Source organism: Rhinolophus hipposideros (assembly GCF_964194185.1).
Source record: "Rhinolophus hipposideros genome assembly, chromosome: 21".
Lineage (NCBI taxonomy): Eukaryota > Metazoa > Chordata > Mammalia > Chiroptera > Rhinolophidae > Rhinolophus > Rhinolophus hipposideros.
The window spans coordinates 38,889,657-38,904,760 of NC_138067.1; the positions used below are offsets into that span (position 1 = coordinate 38,889,657).

General features: G+C 56.0%; 1 protein-coding gene across 2 annotated transcripts; it reads right to left on the minus strand.

Moving 5' to 3' along the window:
• Positions 1-1,289: 1,289 nt before the first annotated feature.
• Positions 1,290-14,518, minus strand: PRX (periaxin; the record flags this gene model as incomplete). 2 transcript variants are annotated; one of them, XM_081032132.1, is made up of 7 exons in its annotated part: positions 1,290-5,417; positions 6,081-6,277; positions 8,552-8,708; positions 10,781-10,906; positions 11,030-11,128; positions 11,212-11,255; positions 14,481-14,518. In XM_081032132.1, 4 exons carry the CDS (start codon positions 10,805-10,807, stop codon positions 1,473-1,475), a joined length of 4,326 nt encoding a protein of 1,441 aa, XP_080888258.1. In that variant the 3' UTR covers positions 1,290-1,472. The 2 variants fall into 2 exon arrangements, with proteins under 2 accessions (XP_080888258.1, XP_080888257.1); XM_081032131.1 differs by lacking the exon at positions 14,481-14,518 and having other exon boundaries at positions 11,212-11,277.
• Positions 14,519-15,104: the final 586 nt, after the last annotated feature.

Here is a 15,104-nt window from a genome sequence, read left to right on the forward strand (position 1 = left end):
CAAGATCTGAACCACCACCCCACTCAGGACCCAGGAGACGGCATGCAGAGGCCACTGGATCCCAGGAGAGATCCCACATGGATCTCAGGGGAGAATTTGAGAATGATTACACACAGGTGAGGAATGGAAGACTCTGGGACAGGTCCCAGGGTGGGTGTGAGGATGGATGAAGGCCTGGCGGGAGCCCTGAGTGTTCAAGGGGAATGAGGAGCGAGGAGTGGAAAAGAAAGAGAAGGGAGTGTTCAGGAAGGAGGAAGAGATCCTGAGAAGTCAGGACAAGAGATAGAGAGGAAGCCCCTGGCATGACCACAGAGATCACTGAGGACACTGAAAAGTCAGCCATGGTGGGAGGAAAACCCCAGACGCTAGGGGGCTGGTCAGGGGATATGCACTATGAGGACGGATAATTCCCGCCATGTTTGGTGGGGAAAAAGAGAAAGCATGTGACAGGGTAGTGACTCAAGGGGCGGCCAGCTTGAAGGAAGAAGGTGCTAGAGTATAAGTGGGTGGTCTGTGACAACTCAAGGGCATGGCCCTTCATCCTCCAGAATGGGAGGGTAGAGATGTGAAGAGAGTGGAGGGGTGGGTATGGGAACGTCAGGGGGAGATCTGGGACTGGACAGCATGTCTCCTGGGGCATGGCAGAGAGATGTAGGAGAGTCTGGAGACCCTGGTGGAGGCTTAGGGGGTTTGGTCTCTGGGAGCTGAGGCCCAGCTCTGATGGGGGCTGAGCACCCTGGGACCTAGTCCTAAGAGGCAGCTGGGTGTCGGGAGTGAGCTCTGAACCCGCAAACCTGAAGAGGGACCAGGAGGAGCCTTCTGGGTGGTGCCGGGTGGACAGGGCAATCAAACCAGCCAGACAGGAAAGGGACAGCCAGGATGAGGAGGTGCTCCTGTTGGTGGGGAAGTGGCCAGCAGAGGGCAGGTGGGTAGCAATCCTTCTGCTCTGTTAGGGCCCCTGGAGCTGTCCTGGCCAGAGTGGGCAGGCTCCCCCAGGACAGCTGGAGTCGCAGCATGGTCCCAAAACTGTGCTCCACTGGGACACTTCCCAGAGTCCTGCTCAGAGGTCCCTGGGATTTCTGAAGGGCCAGAGCAGGTCCCCTCCCTCCGGACCCATCCTAAGGCCTCCTTGACGCTCCTCAGACCATGGGTGACCTGTCTCCCAGCCACAGGCTCCCCTCAGGCCAGGCTTCAGTTCCCCCTCCTTCCTCCTTGGGGCCTTCTTTCTCTGCACCATCCTTACCCTCCCTTGTTCCCCCCCATACACAGAGGAGACCAAACACAAAACTACCTCTGGATTATTTATTCACATGGCAAGATACAGACCCCCTGCCAATGAGCAGGGCACGAGGCCTCCCCTGCCCTGTCCGTCATTGACCCACCTCCCGGCCCTCTGAGGGTTAGTGCTGGTTATCTCACACACAGAACAAGGGGCAGGATGGGAAGACAGGAGGGGAGTCTGCCCAGGGGCTTCAGATGACGGCAGCCTGAGCCCCCTCCATCCTGGTGGGGCCTGGAGCCCCTGTCTCCGAAAACCCTACACTGGGCAGCCGGACCCGGAATCCACCCTCTTCCCGGTCTCTGCTCCCACTCCGGGCCTTGGGGCTTAGGGACACCCTGGGAAAGCGGAACTTGGGGGACTTCTCCCCACCAGGGGACTTAGAGGCTGCCTCGCTCTCCTGTCCCCGAGAGGCCTTGGAAGTAGTCAGGCCCACACGGGGCAAGCGGACTCGGAGGCGACCTCGGAGCCCAAAGGCCCCTTCCCCACTACCCTCCTCTTCTTCATCTTCATCCTCCGGGCTGGGGGAGCCATCCCCAGGGACAGCCTCACTCTGGCTGAAGCCTACACGGGGAAGCCTGAGTTTGGGGCTCTTGGCCTTGTCGCCCTCCTCAACCCCCTCCTTGGCCCGCACCAGGCCGAACCGGGGCAGCCGCACCTTGAGCTTGTGTCCAGTGTCCCCCTCGCCCTCTACTACCTGGTACTCAGCATGGCTGCCCACAGCAGGCGGGGAGAGCTCCACATCAGGCAGTGAGAGGTGGAAGGTACGTTCGCCTCCTGCGGGCTGGTCCCCAGGCCCTTTGTCCCCGGCACCAGCTCTGGCCCCTAGTGTGGGCATCTTCAGCCTCAGCCCATCCTCGTCTGCGGCTGCCTCTCCTACCTGTGCCTCTCGGCTCAGCCCCATGTCCAGCTCAAGCTGGGGCACTGTCACAGCGGGCATTTTAAAGACGCCCTCACCCACCAAGAGCTCACCACTGGCCACCTGGGCTCCAGGCAGAGACAAGGTAACCTGAGGTACCTGGACCCTGTAGCCTGCTGTGCCCTCTGCTGAAGGGGCTGCACTCTCGGCCTGCTGCCCAGAGGTGGCCTCCAGGCCAGACTCCCCGAAGCTGGTCAGCTCCACCTGGGGCACGGAGATGCCCAGCGGCATCCTCAGCACCCCCTCCTGGCCCTCAGTGCCTGCCTGCCTGGTTGTGGACACTTGCAGGCCTGACAGCTGTACTTCACTGACGGCTCCAGACCCCTCGGCCCCCTTTTCTTCTTGGATCCCCAGCGTGACCAGCTCCACCTCAGGGATCTTAAGCTGTCCACCCAGAAGCTCTGGCTTCTCCCCCGGACTGACATGCCCACCCTGGATTTCTACTTCCTTCCCCCGAGCCAGCCCAAAGGAGGGCATCTTCAGCTTGGGCATCTTCACTCTCCCATCCCAACCCCAACCCTTGCCCTCCAACTCGGCCACCCCTGTCACTAGTTCTCCCTCCTCAGTATCCCGACCTCTGACCCCAAACTTGGGCAGGGCGAACCTGGGTCCCTTGAGCTTGACATCGGCCCCTGCCACCTCCACCTTGCCTGTGGGCAGATGGGCATCCAGGCTGAGCTGCGGGATGGACAGATCAAGTGCAGGCAGCAGGCTGGCCTCCCCTGCTCCTTTGGCTTCAGCCTCTGTCGCCACCCGAGCCTTGGGGCGTGAGATGGAAAACTTGGACACCTTCAGCTTGGTGGCTCGCCCAGTCCCCTCAGCCTCTGCCTTGGCCACCTTTGGCCCTGAGAGTCCAAATCTGGGCAGGGAGAACTTGGAAGAGGGTTTGACTTTCATCTCCATCACCTCTACCCGCCCTTCCTCGCCTTCCACTGCGGGAAGCTGTGGAGTGACGATCTCAACAGAAGGCATCCGGAAGGCCACTTCCCCGACCCCTGCTGCCACCTTGCCCTGTACCCACTCCACCTTGCCTTCTGCCCGTTCCACCTTGCCCACTTCAGCCACTGGTACCTGTCTCTCCAGGCTGAGTGCCCTTGGCAGGTCGAGTTCCACTGAGGGCAGTGTGAGAGAGGGGACGCCCACACGAGCCTCACTGTCCACCTTTGGCTGCAGACAGGGAAGTGTCACGAACTTCCCTGAGACCTCAGCCCCTGCCTCGCCTGGCTTGCCTCGTGATGGGGACCCTGCTCTCCCCAGCTTGGGCATGGTCATCTTGGGCATCTTGAAGCCAAATTCTACCCCCTCTGCCTTCTCTGCCCTGGCAGCTTTTAGCTGCACCTCGGGAACCTTGGGCAGCTTCACCTCAGGTGCCTTTGGAAGCTGCACATCTGGGACCTTTGGCACCTGCATTTCCGGCAGCTGCACTTCCGGGAGTCGCACATCGGGCACAGCTATCTCGGGCACCTTCGGCAGCTTCATCTCTGAGACTTTCGGCAGCTGCACTTCCGGGAGTCGCACATCGGGCACAGCCATCTCGGGCACCTTCGGCAGCTTCATCTCTGAGACTTTCGGCAGCTGCACTTCCGGGAGTCGCACATCGGGGACAGCCATCTCGGGCACCTTCGGGAGCTTCAGCTCTGAGACTTTGGGCAGCTGCACTTCCGGGAGTCGCACATCGGGGACAATCATCTCGGGCACCTTCGGCAGCTTCATCTCTGAGACTTTCGGCAGCTGCACTTCCGGGAGTCGCACATCGGGCACAGCCATCTCGGGCACCTTCGGCAGCTTCATCTCTGAGACTTTCGGCAGCTGCACTTCCGGGAGTCGCACATCGGGCACAGCCATCTCGGGCACCTTCGGCAGCTTCATCTCTGAGACTTTCGGCAGCTGCACCTCCGGGAGTCGCACATCGGGCACAGCCATCTCGGGCACCTTCGGCAGCTTCATCTCTGAGACTTTGGGCAGCTGCACCTCTGGGACATGCACATCGGGCACAGCCATCTCGGGCACCTTCGGCAGCTTCATCTCTGAGACTTTGGGCAGCTGCACCTCTGGGACATGCACATCGGGCACAGCCATCTCGGGCACCTTCGGGACTTTCATCTCTGAGATTTTCGGCAGCTGCACCTCTGGAAGTTGCACCTCTGGCACAGCCATCTCAGGTACCTTTGGGAGTTTCATCTCTGACACTTTTGGGAGCCCCACTTCTCGGAGTTGTACTTCTGGAAGAGTTGCTTTGGGCACTTTCGGGAGCTTGACTTCAATGGTCTTGGGGAGTTTCACCTCAGGCCCCTTGGGCACCTTGACCTCGGGTGCCGAGACCCCAATGCCAAAAGAGGGCATCTTGATGGTAGGCAGCTTCAGCTTGCTCTCAACAGCAGCTTCAGGGGCAGTGGGCCGGGATTCCAGAAGAGAAAGCCCGAAGGTGGGCATTCGTAGTCTGGGCCCCTTCACCCTGGCCTCGGGGCTGCCCTTGGCCACTTCCTTTGCTCGAGCCCCAAAACGGGGAAAACTGAGGCGGGGCATCTTCAGGGCCACTTCAGGGGCCTCTTCTTGAGCCTCCACCTCCACTCCTGGCAAGGCCAGGTCCACCCCCACAGGAGGTGCTGCCACATCCAGGGTGGGCACCATCACCACCTCAGCCCCTTCCCGGGTCTCCAGGCAAGGTAGTGTGGGCAGAGTGGGTAGGGAGGGCAAGGTAGGCAGCTCCACTTGGGGGACCTGGATCCCTACAGCCACAGGCTCCACAGCAGGTGCAGCCGGAGCTCCTAGCCCAAAGTTTGGCAGATGGATGGCAAAGCCAGTCGCTGCTTCCGCTTCAGGGGCCACCTCCTTGGGGGCTGGGATTTGGGGAACACCCACTTCGGCACCTGGCAGTCGGGGCCCAACCAGCTCTACCTGGGGGGCTGTGAAACGGGCTCCTGCTGCTACCTCAGCCTCTGCTTTGGCCTTCCTGGGTGGAGGAGCAGCAGCAGCTAGCCGGGCTGCCTGGGCCTCTTCCGCCACTTCTCGGACTCGCAGCCGAGGCAGCTGGAGGCGCCGGCGGGTGGGGGCGGCTGGGACAGGACCCTTGACAGCCTCAGCTTTGAGGCCCCGACGCAGACGGGAGAACTTGGGGAAGGAGAATTCGACGTCAACAGGGGCCAGGTCTGCAGGGGCCCCCAGGGCCCCGGGCATCACCATCTTCTTCTTCTTCACAGGGGACAGACTCTGGATGTTCTGGGGAGAGAGGAGAGAGGCGGGAGGCGGTGGGACAGTGGGACGCCCTGGGCTGGATAAGGGGAACCCCACCTGGTATTGTACCAGGCTGGGGATGTGATGGATTGAACATCTTGTTCCCAAAACCATCCCAACTTCCTGCCTGTCATTTCACCATTACTGCCTCTGAAGGAAAAGACATTCATTTAGAATCTTATAGTGAGTCAACAGGGGTGTAGAAATTGAGACCCAAGACTTCTAGGTCCCAAAACTTCTGGGACCCAATCACCCAAGATTTTCCTCAATACCCTCATTCTAGAAATGGAGAAACTGAAGCCTAAGGAGGGACCCTTGTGCAGGATCACTCAGCAGTAAGGGAGGGGCAATCAGGCTTGATGGTGGCATCCCGATTGAAGTCCCCTCGTTCAGGACCCCTACAAGCCTGGAGCTGAAGGTGGGGATGCTTCTTCAAAGCAGGTGAGGGCCCTGGACTGGGATGGGTGGGTTCTCCTCCCCAGGGAGGAGTTTAGGGGCAGAGAACAGGAGGCAAAGAGTGGGATTAGCGTTTGGTTAGTGACAAGACAGAGGGTAAGGCTGGCCCACGGTGTAAGGGAGTGGGGCTCACGGCGCAGAGACAGCATCGCTGGGGCAGTCCAGCGACGGGGCCGGGCTAAGCACGCGTACCAGCTTGGCCACCTTGGCCCGCGGGCCCTTGATCTCGTAGCCAGACACGGTCCCGGGCCGCAGCGCCAGGTCTCCGGTGGGCACAGTGCGCTTCAGGCAGAAGGAGACCTTGTAAGGCTCGGCGCATTGCAGCAGGCGTAGGGCATCCTCATACTTGAAGTTCTCAAAGAACACGCGGGCGCTCAACAGCTGGTCCCCTGCAGGCAAAGTGGAGGTGGGCGGAATGTAGGCATCGCCCATCTCCACCTAGGCCTGGTTCTGCCTATTTCCCTGGAGCCAGCAGAGTGAGGCCCCGCCCCCCAAATTGGCCCCGCCTATCTCCCCAAAGCAGGATTGAGAGAGCGAAGTTCCTCCCAGTTTGAGGTACGAACATTTAAGAACAAAGCCCGGGTCTCAAGGCCTTAGCTCCACCTCCCCCACTGAGCAAATCCACAACCATTCAGGCCACGCTTGTTGCCTTTCCACTCCCCTTTCCATCTCACATTTCAGACACGGACTTCGCTGTCTTAGAGAACAGAATCAGAAGAGCTCTCACCCCATTACTCACCACGCTGCTCCTGTGGCGATTTATTCTCCTCTCCACCTGTTCCTAGGGATTAACTGTCCCATTCCAGCTCAGGTCAATTCCTCCAGCAATTCTCCCCTTCCCCCACATCCTTGATTGTCTCTGCCTGCTACATTATTCCCATCAGCAAACAGCATACCATTATTTCTCACATAAGAAAGGTTATCTTGACTTCATTCCACCTGGAACTCCTGCCACATTTATTTCTTCACCTTAATAGCAAAATGCATTGAGTTGTCTAACTGCATTATTTCCATTTCTCCAATCACACTTCTGACCACACCCCACCCCAGAGCTTTGAACGGCTTCTCTCAAGGAACCACCAGTGACCTCTGTAGCTAAGTCCAATGGTCAAATCCCAGACTCGATCAACTTGGACCCCTCAGCCTTTGACCCAACATCACTCTGCTTCAAACCACTTCTCTTCTCCATCTATATGCTCTACTCACCTCTTTTGGAAGCCCATCAAGATACAGGAGTTTAAAGGTTATAAGTATGCTCACAACTCCCAAGTGTATCTCTCCCACCCAGCATTCTCCTCTCTATCTTAGAGTTATATAGCAATTGCCCTTCCACATCTCCGCCGTGGTGTCCAAAAGACACCTTTCATTTAATAGATCCAAACTATACTTCTGGTCTTCCTCCAAACAAGCTCCAGCCCCAGTATTCTCCATTTGTGGGCCTACAAACTCCATCCTCTTCGACCCCTCTCTTTTCATCACACCCCATATCCAGTCCTGAAAGCTCCTCCTCCAAAATACATCTAGAATCCAAACCCTACTCTTCACCTCCAATAACATTGTTTTGGCCCCAAGCAACACCGTCTTGTACCTGGATAACCACAGTAGTCTTTGTTGGTCTCCCTGCTGCCCACTCTGCCTCCCTAGTCTTATTGGTAATACAGTAGTTCAACACACTCACTTCTACACTCATAACCCTCCCAGATTAAAAGTCAAAGTCCTCACTATGGCCTTTAAAGTCTTCTAAAAATGTCCCTTCCTCTTTCCTCTCTAGCCTCATCTCTTACTCTCCTCTTCACTGACTCTATTCCATCCACACTGGCTTCATTGCTGTTCCTCCAACAAGCCAGGTACACTCCAACCTTGAGGCATTTGCAATGGCTGTTCTGTCTGCCTGGAATGTTCTTCCAGGTGACCACATAGCTCCTTCCCTTACCTGCTTCAGGCCTTTCCTCCCGTCCTGGCTCACACTATTTAAAAATGCAGCTTCCCTCCTGGCATTAATAGCACATATTACCTTCTAATTTACTATATATTTTACATATTTTGCTTAAATATGTCTGTCCCCACTAAAATGTGCACTCTCTGCTCCATAAGTGCAGAGAGTGTTATCTGTTTTGTTCACTGAAGTAGCCAAAGCACATCGAATATCTGGAAATAGAAGGCTCCATAGTAATAGTTGTTGCATGAATAAACCACATCAGCCTCATCCGTGTTACCTAAGACATCGCTGACTAAGCTCCCCTCCTCACCTCCTCCACGTTGTTAACTCCACCTCTTTTCTCCAGCCCTAACAACAAAAATAATAACTAGCACTTACACAGTGCTTACTATATGCCACTTAGCCATGTGCTAAGTGTTTTCAAAAGCTGACTCATTTAATCCATATAATAACCCCATGAGGTAAGTACTAGAATTATTTTCATTTTAGAGATGAGAAAACTGAGGCACAGGAAGACCACAAACCAGTGAACTGCAAATCTGGGAGTGGAACTGAGACAATAAACTTCCAGAAACCGCTCGGAGCAACCGCGACGCCGACACACAAGGCCCCTCCCACAGCCCTTAACCCTGCCTCCGGGTCGCGGGCCACGCTGGGCACCCGGGGCAGATTCCTAACCCTGCCCCCGCAGAAAGGCCCCGCCCCGTTTCCCGGCCCCACCCACCTTCCTGCAGGCTAAGGCTCCTAGCTGCCGGCGAGTCCTCGCGCAGCTCGCGGATGTAGATTCCTTCCTTCCCGCCGCCGGCTACGTTGATGCCGCTGACCCCAGTCTGTGCCTCCGTCTCCACGATGATCTCCACCAATTCCGCCCGCCTCAGCTCCTGCGGAGGGCGGCGAGGTGTCGCCATGAGGCGCTAGGGCCAGGCCTCACCCAGAGCTCGCCATCGCGCTTATAAGCGTCTCTTAAACGGGTCCTTAGGGCACATGCCCCTTGGCGTGCCACAGGCAGGTCCTGTGGGCCCACCCACTCAGGCATCTCTCCTTTAAACAAGCGCGAGGACCACTCGCTCCGTAGGGCCGGCGGAAAGGTTCAACGGCTAAGCTGGCTCGGTGGACTCCCTGAGCCCGTAGGGCGGCTGTCAGGAGGGGCGGGATCCTGAGGCTAGAGGGAACACGAGTTGTGATCGAGAGGGCAGGGCTGTGCTCTCGAGGGGGCGTGGCCAGTTCTGGAGGGCGGGGTTAGGAGTGCTGAGCTGGATCGGAGAGCACGCGTGGATACAGCCCACGAGCCAGAGAGGAGGAGCCAAAGACGCGAGGTTGTACGGCTGGAGTGTGTGGCCGTGGGTGGGGACCCATTGTCTCAAGACTGGATTGAGCTATGGGGAAGGGCTTTAATAACAGCAGAACAGGGGAGGGAGTGAGAATGAGATTCAAAGAAAGGGATGGATCTTCAAGTGGTGCGGGATGGAGGGGCAGGGTGGGACTGGCCTCCTTGGAGGCTTGAAGGCATGTGACACTGTGCCCTATTGTGGACTCTATGACCCCGAGACCTGCAAAACGCCCATGGGAAAGGGAATCCAGTGAAGGGGTGTGCGTGGCTAATGCATGGTGGACAAGTGGACAGTGGTATTCCTGGTATTTATTGACAATGGTGCTGATTTGGCCCCTGCCCAACTGCGGACTGTGGAATTCACATCTGGGTTTCCCAGAAGAGGCAGTGAGAGAGACCTCAGTTCCACACTGTCTAGGAATTCATTCTGCTACGTGTCTCTGGGGGAGAATTTTGCCCTCTCTGGGCCTGTTTCCCTACTGTGAAGTTGGGTAACATGGGTGTACTGGAAGGAGTCTCTGATTGTGGGCTGAAGCCTGAAGCAACAGGCATCCGAGGGGATGCTGTATTTGGGCAGGGCATCTAGGCTGGCACAGACTGAAGTTGAGCCCAGGGCTTAGAGAAGGGAAAGCAGGTCTGGGCCAGATACCCCACAGCAGTGGCCCCAGGACAAGAGGGTGGGCACAGAAAGGGTAAAAAGAGTTGTGGTAGGGGCAGCAGGGAGCAGCGTGACCATCACCACCATCCTTAGGCCCTGGGCTAAGCATTTTGTGTGCAGCATCTCATTTCATCCTTTCCACAGCTTGGGCAGTCACAGAGAGGGATACAGATATACAGATAAGTGAAGTGATTTGCGTAATGCCACACAGCAAGTGAAGCCACTGGGCCTCAGCCTTAGTCTCAGAGTCCATAGGATGGCCTGTAGGCATTGACCGCCTTGCACTGTACCCCCTGCCTGCTACCCCCCAGCCAGTTTGGCTCTCCTAAAAGTAGACCCTCTCTGTCTGGCATGTGCCTCTGTCTACTTTATCGACGCTTTATCGAGCGTCCAGTAGGATGCCATCAATGCCAGTGCTCTGTCTCCTTCACAATGACAGCACCTGGCAGTTACGGAGCCTTCCTAGGCTCCAGGCCCTGTGCAAATGGCTCAAGTGTGAGTCCTCAACACCCTCAGAAGTGGGGACCACACCCCTTTTCACAGATTGGGAAACTGAGGGTTAGAGAGTTCAGGTCATTGGTTTAGGGCTGCACAGCTGAAGTGGTAGGGTTGGCATTTAAACCCGTGGGTCCAAAGCCCATGTCCTTAACTCTGCACCATCCTGCCTCTTCTGATGAAGGGTTTCTACTCGATTTTCTTTAGCTTATTATTAATCTAACTTCATTCTGCTTCAGTAAATCAGCTGCTTTGAATCTTAGTCTGTGCCAGGCACTGTACTGAGCACTTTACCTACGTTAAAAGTGTTTTGCTCACAGTGACCCATAAAATAGGCCCTGTTGCTATTTCCATTTCATAGATGGGGAGACTGGGGCACAGAGAAGTGAGGAAATGTCTCCTTGCTGTCCTAGTCTGTGCCCCCGACCCAAACCCCACAAGTCCCCTTTGGAGAATGTGTGGACACTCACCTCAGCACTCCGGCTCCTGACCTCCATTGTGCTGCTGGGCGTCACCGGATACCCAGGTTCCCACTTCCACTCTCCCTTCTGCTGCAGGACCAGCTTCAGTTCTTCATGGAGCAGCTGCCTCTGAGCCTGCAGGGGACACAGATGGAGGCTTGAGGCCAGAGGAGTACGAGAGAATGAGGCCAGGCTTAGAGAGAGAGGTCAAGGTGGTATCAGAGGGAAGAAGGGCCCCCTCCCCAGCTGTCCTCTCACCGCTGCCTGGGCACAGGCACCCCCTTCTAACAGGAGCCCAGCCTGGGGTGCCGCACAGTCGTCGGCAGGGCGCACGCCCTTCCTCTGGTGTCTTGCTGCCTGCCGAGGAGAGACAAGGGCATGAGGCTCCAGGTGGACCAGGGAAGGGCAGGGTGGGGCATGTGGCACCAACCAGTGCTCACCTCAGGGTCACCTCCAGCTCCTTGGGCCTCCTGTGTCCAGGGCTCTAAGAAGAATAACATGAGCATTACTATCAGCTAATCCCAGTGATTGTTTCCTAAGTGTCTGACCCTTCCCGTACTCTGTCAATACTCTGTCCCCATACACAGGTGGGGAAACTGAGGCTCAGAAGACCATTCCCCAAGGTGACACAACTGGACAACAAGCAGTAAAGACAGAACTGACTCCTAGGTCTGACAGCAGAACCCCCCCACCAACCACCTTAGCTGACAAAGGGGGACAAATTTACTATAAAATAATCATAACCATCCCATGTACTTCCTGTGAGCAAATCCCCTCACCTCAGTTTCCTGATCTATAAAATGGGGACAATGAGAACATTCCCTCACAGGACTGTTGGGAGAGTCAAGTGAATTACCAAATATAAAGTGCCACACACATGGAAGTCACTTCATAGACACTTATTGTTATTAAGACCTTCTTGTGGTCCTGATCTTGTGTCGAATATGCTACAGTGGTCGTTGCACATGGACCTTAGAACACCTTTGTGAGGTCAATACAAATATCGAGCCCATTACAAAGAAGACATCTGAGGTTAGACGAAGGGAAATCACTCTATCGGGTCACAAATGGCTAAGCAAGGACTTGAACTTGTCTGAAAACGCCAGCCCTGATAATAACTAATGGGTATTGAGTGGTCACTCTTTGCCAGTCCTGTGCTAAGACCTTCACTTTCCACCTCACTGTGGAAAACCCTAGCCCCCCAGAAAGGCCAAGAACCTTGCTCTAGATCACACAACACAGCGAAAATAAGGCAGAGCTATGATTCTCATGCAGCCTAACGACCTTTCTGGGGGAAAGGGACTAGATCTTGTCTTCCCCCCATCCCACCCCCCTAACTCTGGCCTTATCATCCCAGCCCCCACCTGGCATGCCAACCCGCCAACCCCTACTCCCAAGGGAAAGGTCAGGCCTCATGGGGCACATTCCCTCAAACAATGGCCTATCTGCTGTGCCCAGTCACATTCCGCCCCTGCCCACCCACCCCCAGCCACACAATGGCCCTTCATAGCCCACCACTGGCCAGGAAAGAGGACACAGGGACCCCCTCAATGATCCAACTGTACCCACTCCACTAGCTGGCCCTCTGTGGGGTCGAAGGGTTCCTCTGTGGCTCTACTAGGTGTCCTAATTTCCATGTCTTTCTCCGGCCTCCCCTCTGAGCCCCCATCCCCTCTAAGTAGGGTTGGCTTCCACCTCTGGGGCATTTCCTCCGAACTGCGCCCTGTACTGGCACACATAGGCCCTGGAATCACCCTAGATGTGGTAGCTGTTTTAGGGTTGGAAACTGAAGTTCAGAAAGGGGAAGTGACCTGTCTGGGGTCACACAGCTAGGACATGTGCCCTTGACCCCAATTCTGCACCTTAACTTACATCAGTGGCTCTGAGCACTAGAGGAGGCCCAAGCAGCAAAATAGCTGGGGCAGGAGCGGGGCTGGCTGGGGGAAAAGGGGTGAGGGTGTCAGAATGGGCATTTTTAGAGGGGCCAGGCAGGCACTTTATAGATGGGGCCTCATGGCACTTCATTTTACTGAGTAAACAAGGGTTGAGAGACAGGCTATACAGTGACGGAGTTGGGAGTTGAACCCAGGTCTGAGAAGCTAACTCTGAGTCCTTGACAAAACATAGCATCCTGCGCTGGGGATGGGAGAAGCCTGGTCCCTGTAGGAGGTAATGGAGATGGAAGAAAGGATTTCCTGGGCCAAGCTCCCTGCCCCAGGCTGGGCCAGCGAGGGTCACACCCAGAGGCTGGCACAGGAAGCTCAGCCAGGGTGGCGACAAGACAGATGCCCTCCTACTTCATCCATGCCCAGGACAGTGGCCAGCTCAGGTTATATTTAGCACAACTGTGCCCTTCCTGAGCCACGTACCCAGCCCCTGGGGTGGGGTGGGGGCAGCTTCGGAAGGAAGCCCACCCCACCCTGGGCGCTCTGTGTTCCCAGCTCTGCCCATCCCACTTGGCAGGGGAAGGAGGGGTGGGGAGGTTCCTGGGGGGAGGGGTCCCTGACTTGTCTCAGAGGAAGATCTAATGGGGCTCTCATGGTGAATCAAGGCAAGACAGGACCCTCCAGATGGCAAAAGCCCATTTGTTGAGCAGTTCCTGTGGCGCTACCCTGACATTCCTGAACTTCCAGAATTTTCAGAGTCCCCATTCCATGAGTACTTAGTATGTGCAAAGATCTTTCCCTGCCTTGGCTCATTAAATCTTTGAAACACTTTCCTGGAGGAGGTACAACCTAGATGCCCATTTAAGAGGCCATTCATGCCCTTCAGAGTGACTGGGGTAAGGAGCTCTTCAGCTGAGTTGGGCCTGCTGAGAAATACCCCAGCTTTGCCCTGTGCACCCTCTTACCCCCATGGCTGGCGCCAACTTCTTTTAGGAATTCTCCTCTCAGAGCCTCAGCCACCAGTGATCTGGTGCCTCAGCAATGGGAGCGAGGTCTTGACTTGACCTATCCAGGGTCCCGGACATGATCTGAGGCCATCTAGTGAGGCAAAGGGGGAAAAGAGTGGGCAGTAGCCTCCAGCTGCCTCAGTCCCTGCTCCAGCACTTCTTAGGTTGGAATATTGGGGCCAGCTACTTCACCTCTCAGGGCCTCAGTTTCCTCATCTGTCAAATGCAGCCAATAAGAGCAACATTGAGGATTTGTAAGATAATGGCAGGTGCTTAGAATATTCCCAGAATATAGTAAGCGCTCAAGTAATATAAACTAGTCTCTGATAGCAAGTGGGGGTGTGGGCTGTGCAGCTCAGTGTCTCATACACAGCTTTTGCTCACCTGTGGCCCCACACTCTTCCCTACCAAAGGGGAACTTTGGGTGAGGGACAAAATCCAGTTTGGGCAGGACCTTCCACCAACAGGATGAGCACTGCCTCCCCAGGACCTATTTCAGGTACCAAAACGCCTGCCCCACTCCAGGCATCCTGCCTCAGCTCTTTACAAGCAGCAACTCATCTACCCTCTAGTCAGCCCTGTGAGGTGGCCTCCAGCAGCCCATTTTAGAGACCAGAAAGTAGAGGCACAAAGGGTGAAGTATCTTGCCGGAGGCCGCACAGCCAGAAAGGTCTGGCTCCAAAGTCTGTGCCTTTAACTCCTACCCAAGCTGCCTCCTGAGCCCCAGGCACCCTCCCAGCACCTCCCAGGACCCTGGGTCTCATTCCCATGTTCCACAGCCTGGCCAGGGAGGAAACTGGCGGGCTGATCTCTTACCACTGGGCCTCCAGACACCTCGAGAGCTCCAGGTCCATCTGGTCAGCCCCAACCCCAGACTGGGGGGGAAAAGGAATGGGGAGGGGGAAGGGGCAGACCCTAGCCATTGGCTGCTGAGGCATGACATCACTAGGGGGTGGGTGGTGGGGAAACAAACATCCCTTCTCCCATCTACATCCACTCCCAAGGGGGTGGGGAGCCACATGACAGCCACCACTCCCTTGCCTGGGCTGAGAACTCGACCATGAGCCCCGTCCCTGGGATTTGTACATTGATACAGCCCCTTGGAGACTGAGCACCCCACCAGCACTTGTTCCTGGCTTCCAGACCCAGGCATGGCCCTGCTGGGTTCCTGGGGCCCCTAAAATAAACTCCTTCCACTCCCTCTCCCAGTCAGCTTTGGTTCAAATCCCAGCTTGGCCACTTCCTGGCTCTATGACCTTCAGCGAGTCACAGCATGTCTCTGGGCCTCAGTTTCTTTATTTCTAAAACATAGACAGTAAAAGTGCCCAACTCATGGAGTGCTTGTGAAGATTATATGAGTTAAAAAATTTTTAAGTGCCTAGCACAGAGTGAGTGCTACTTAGAAGTATTTTGCATTATTATCCACACAAATCAGGGGAC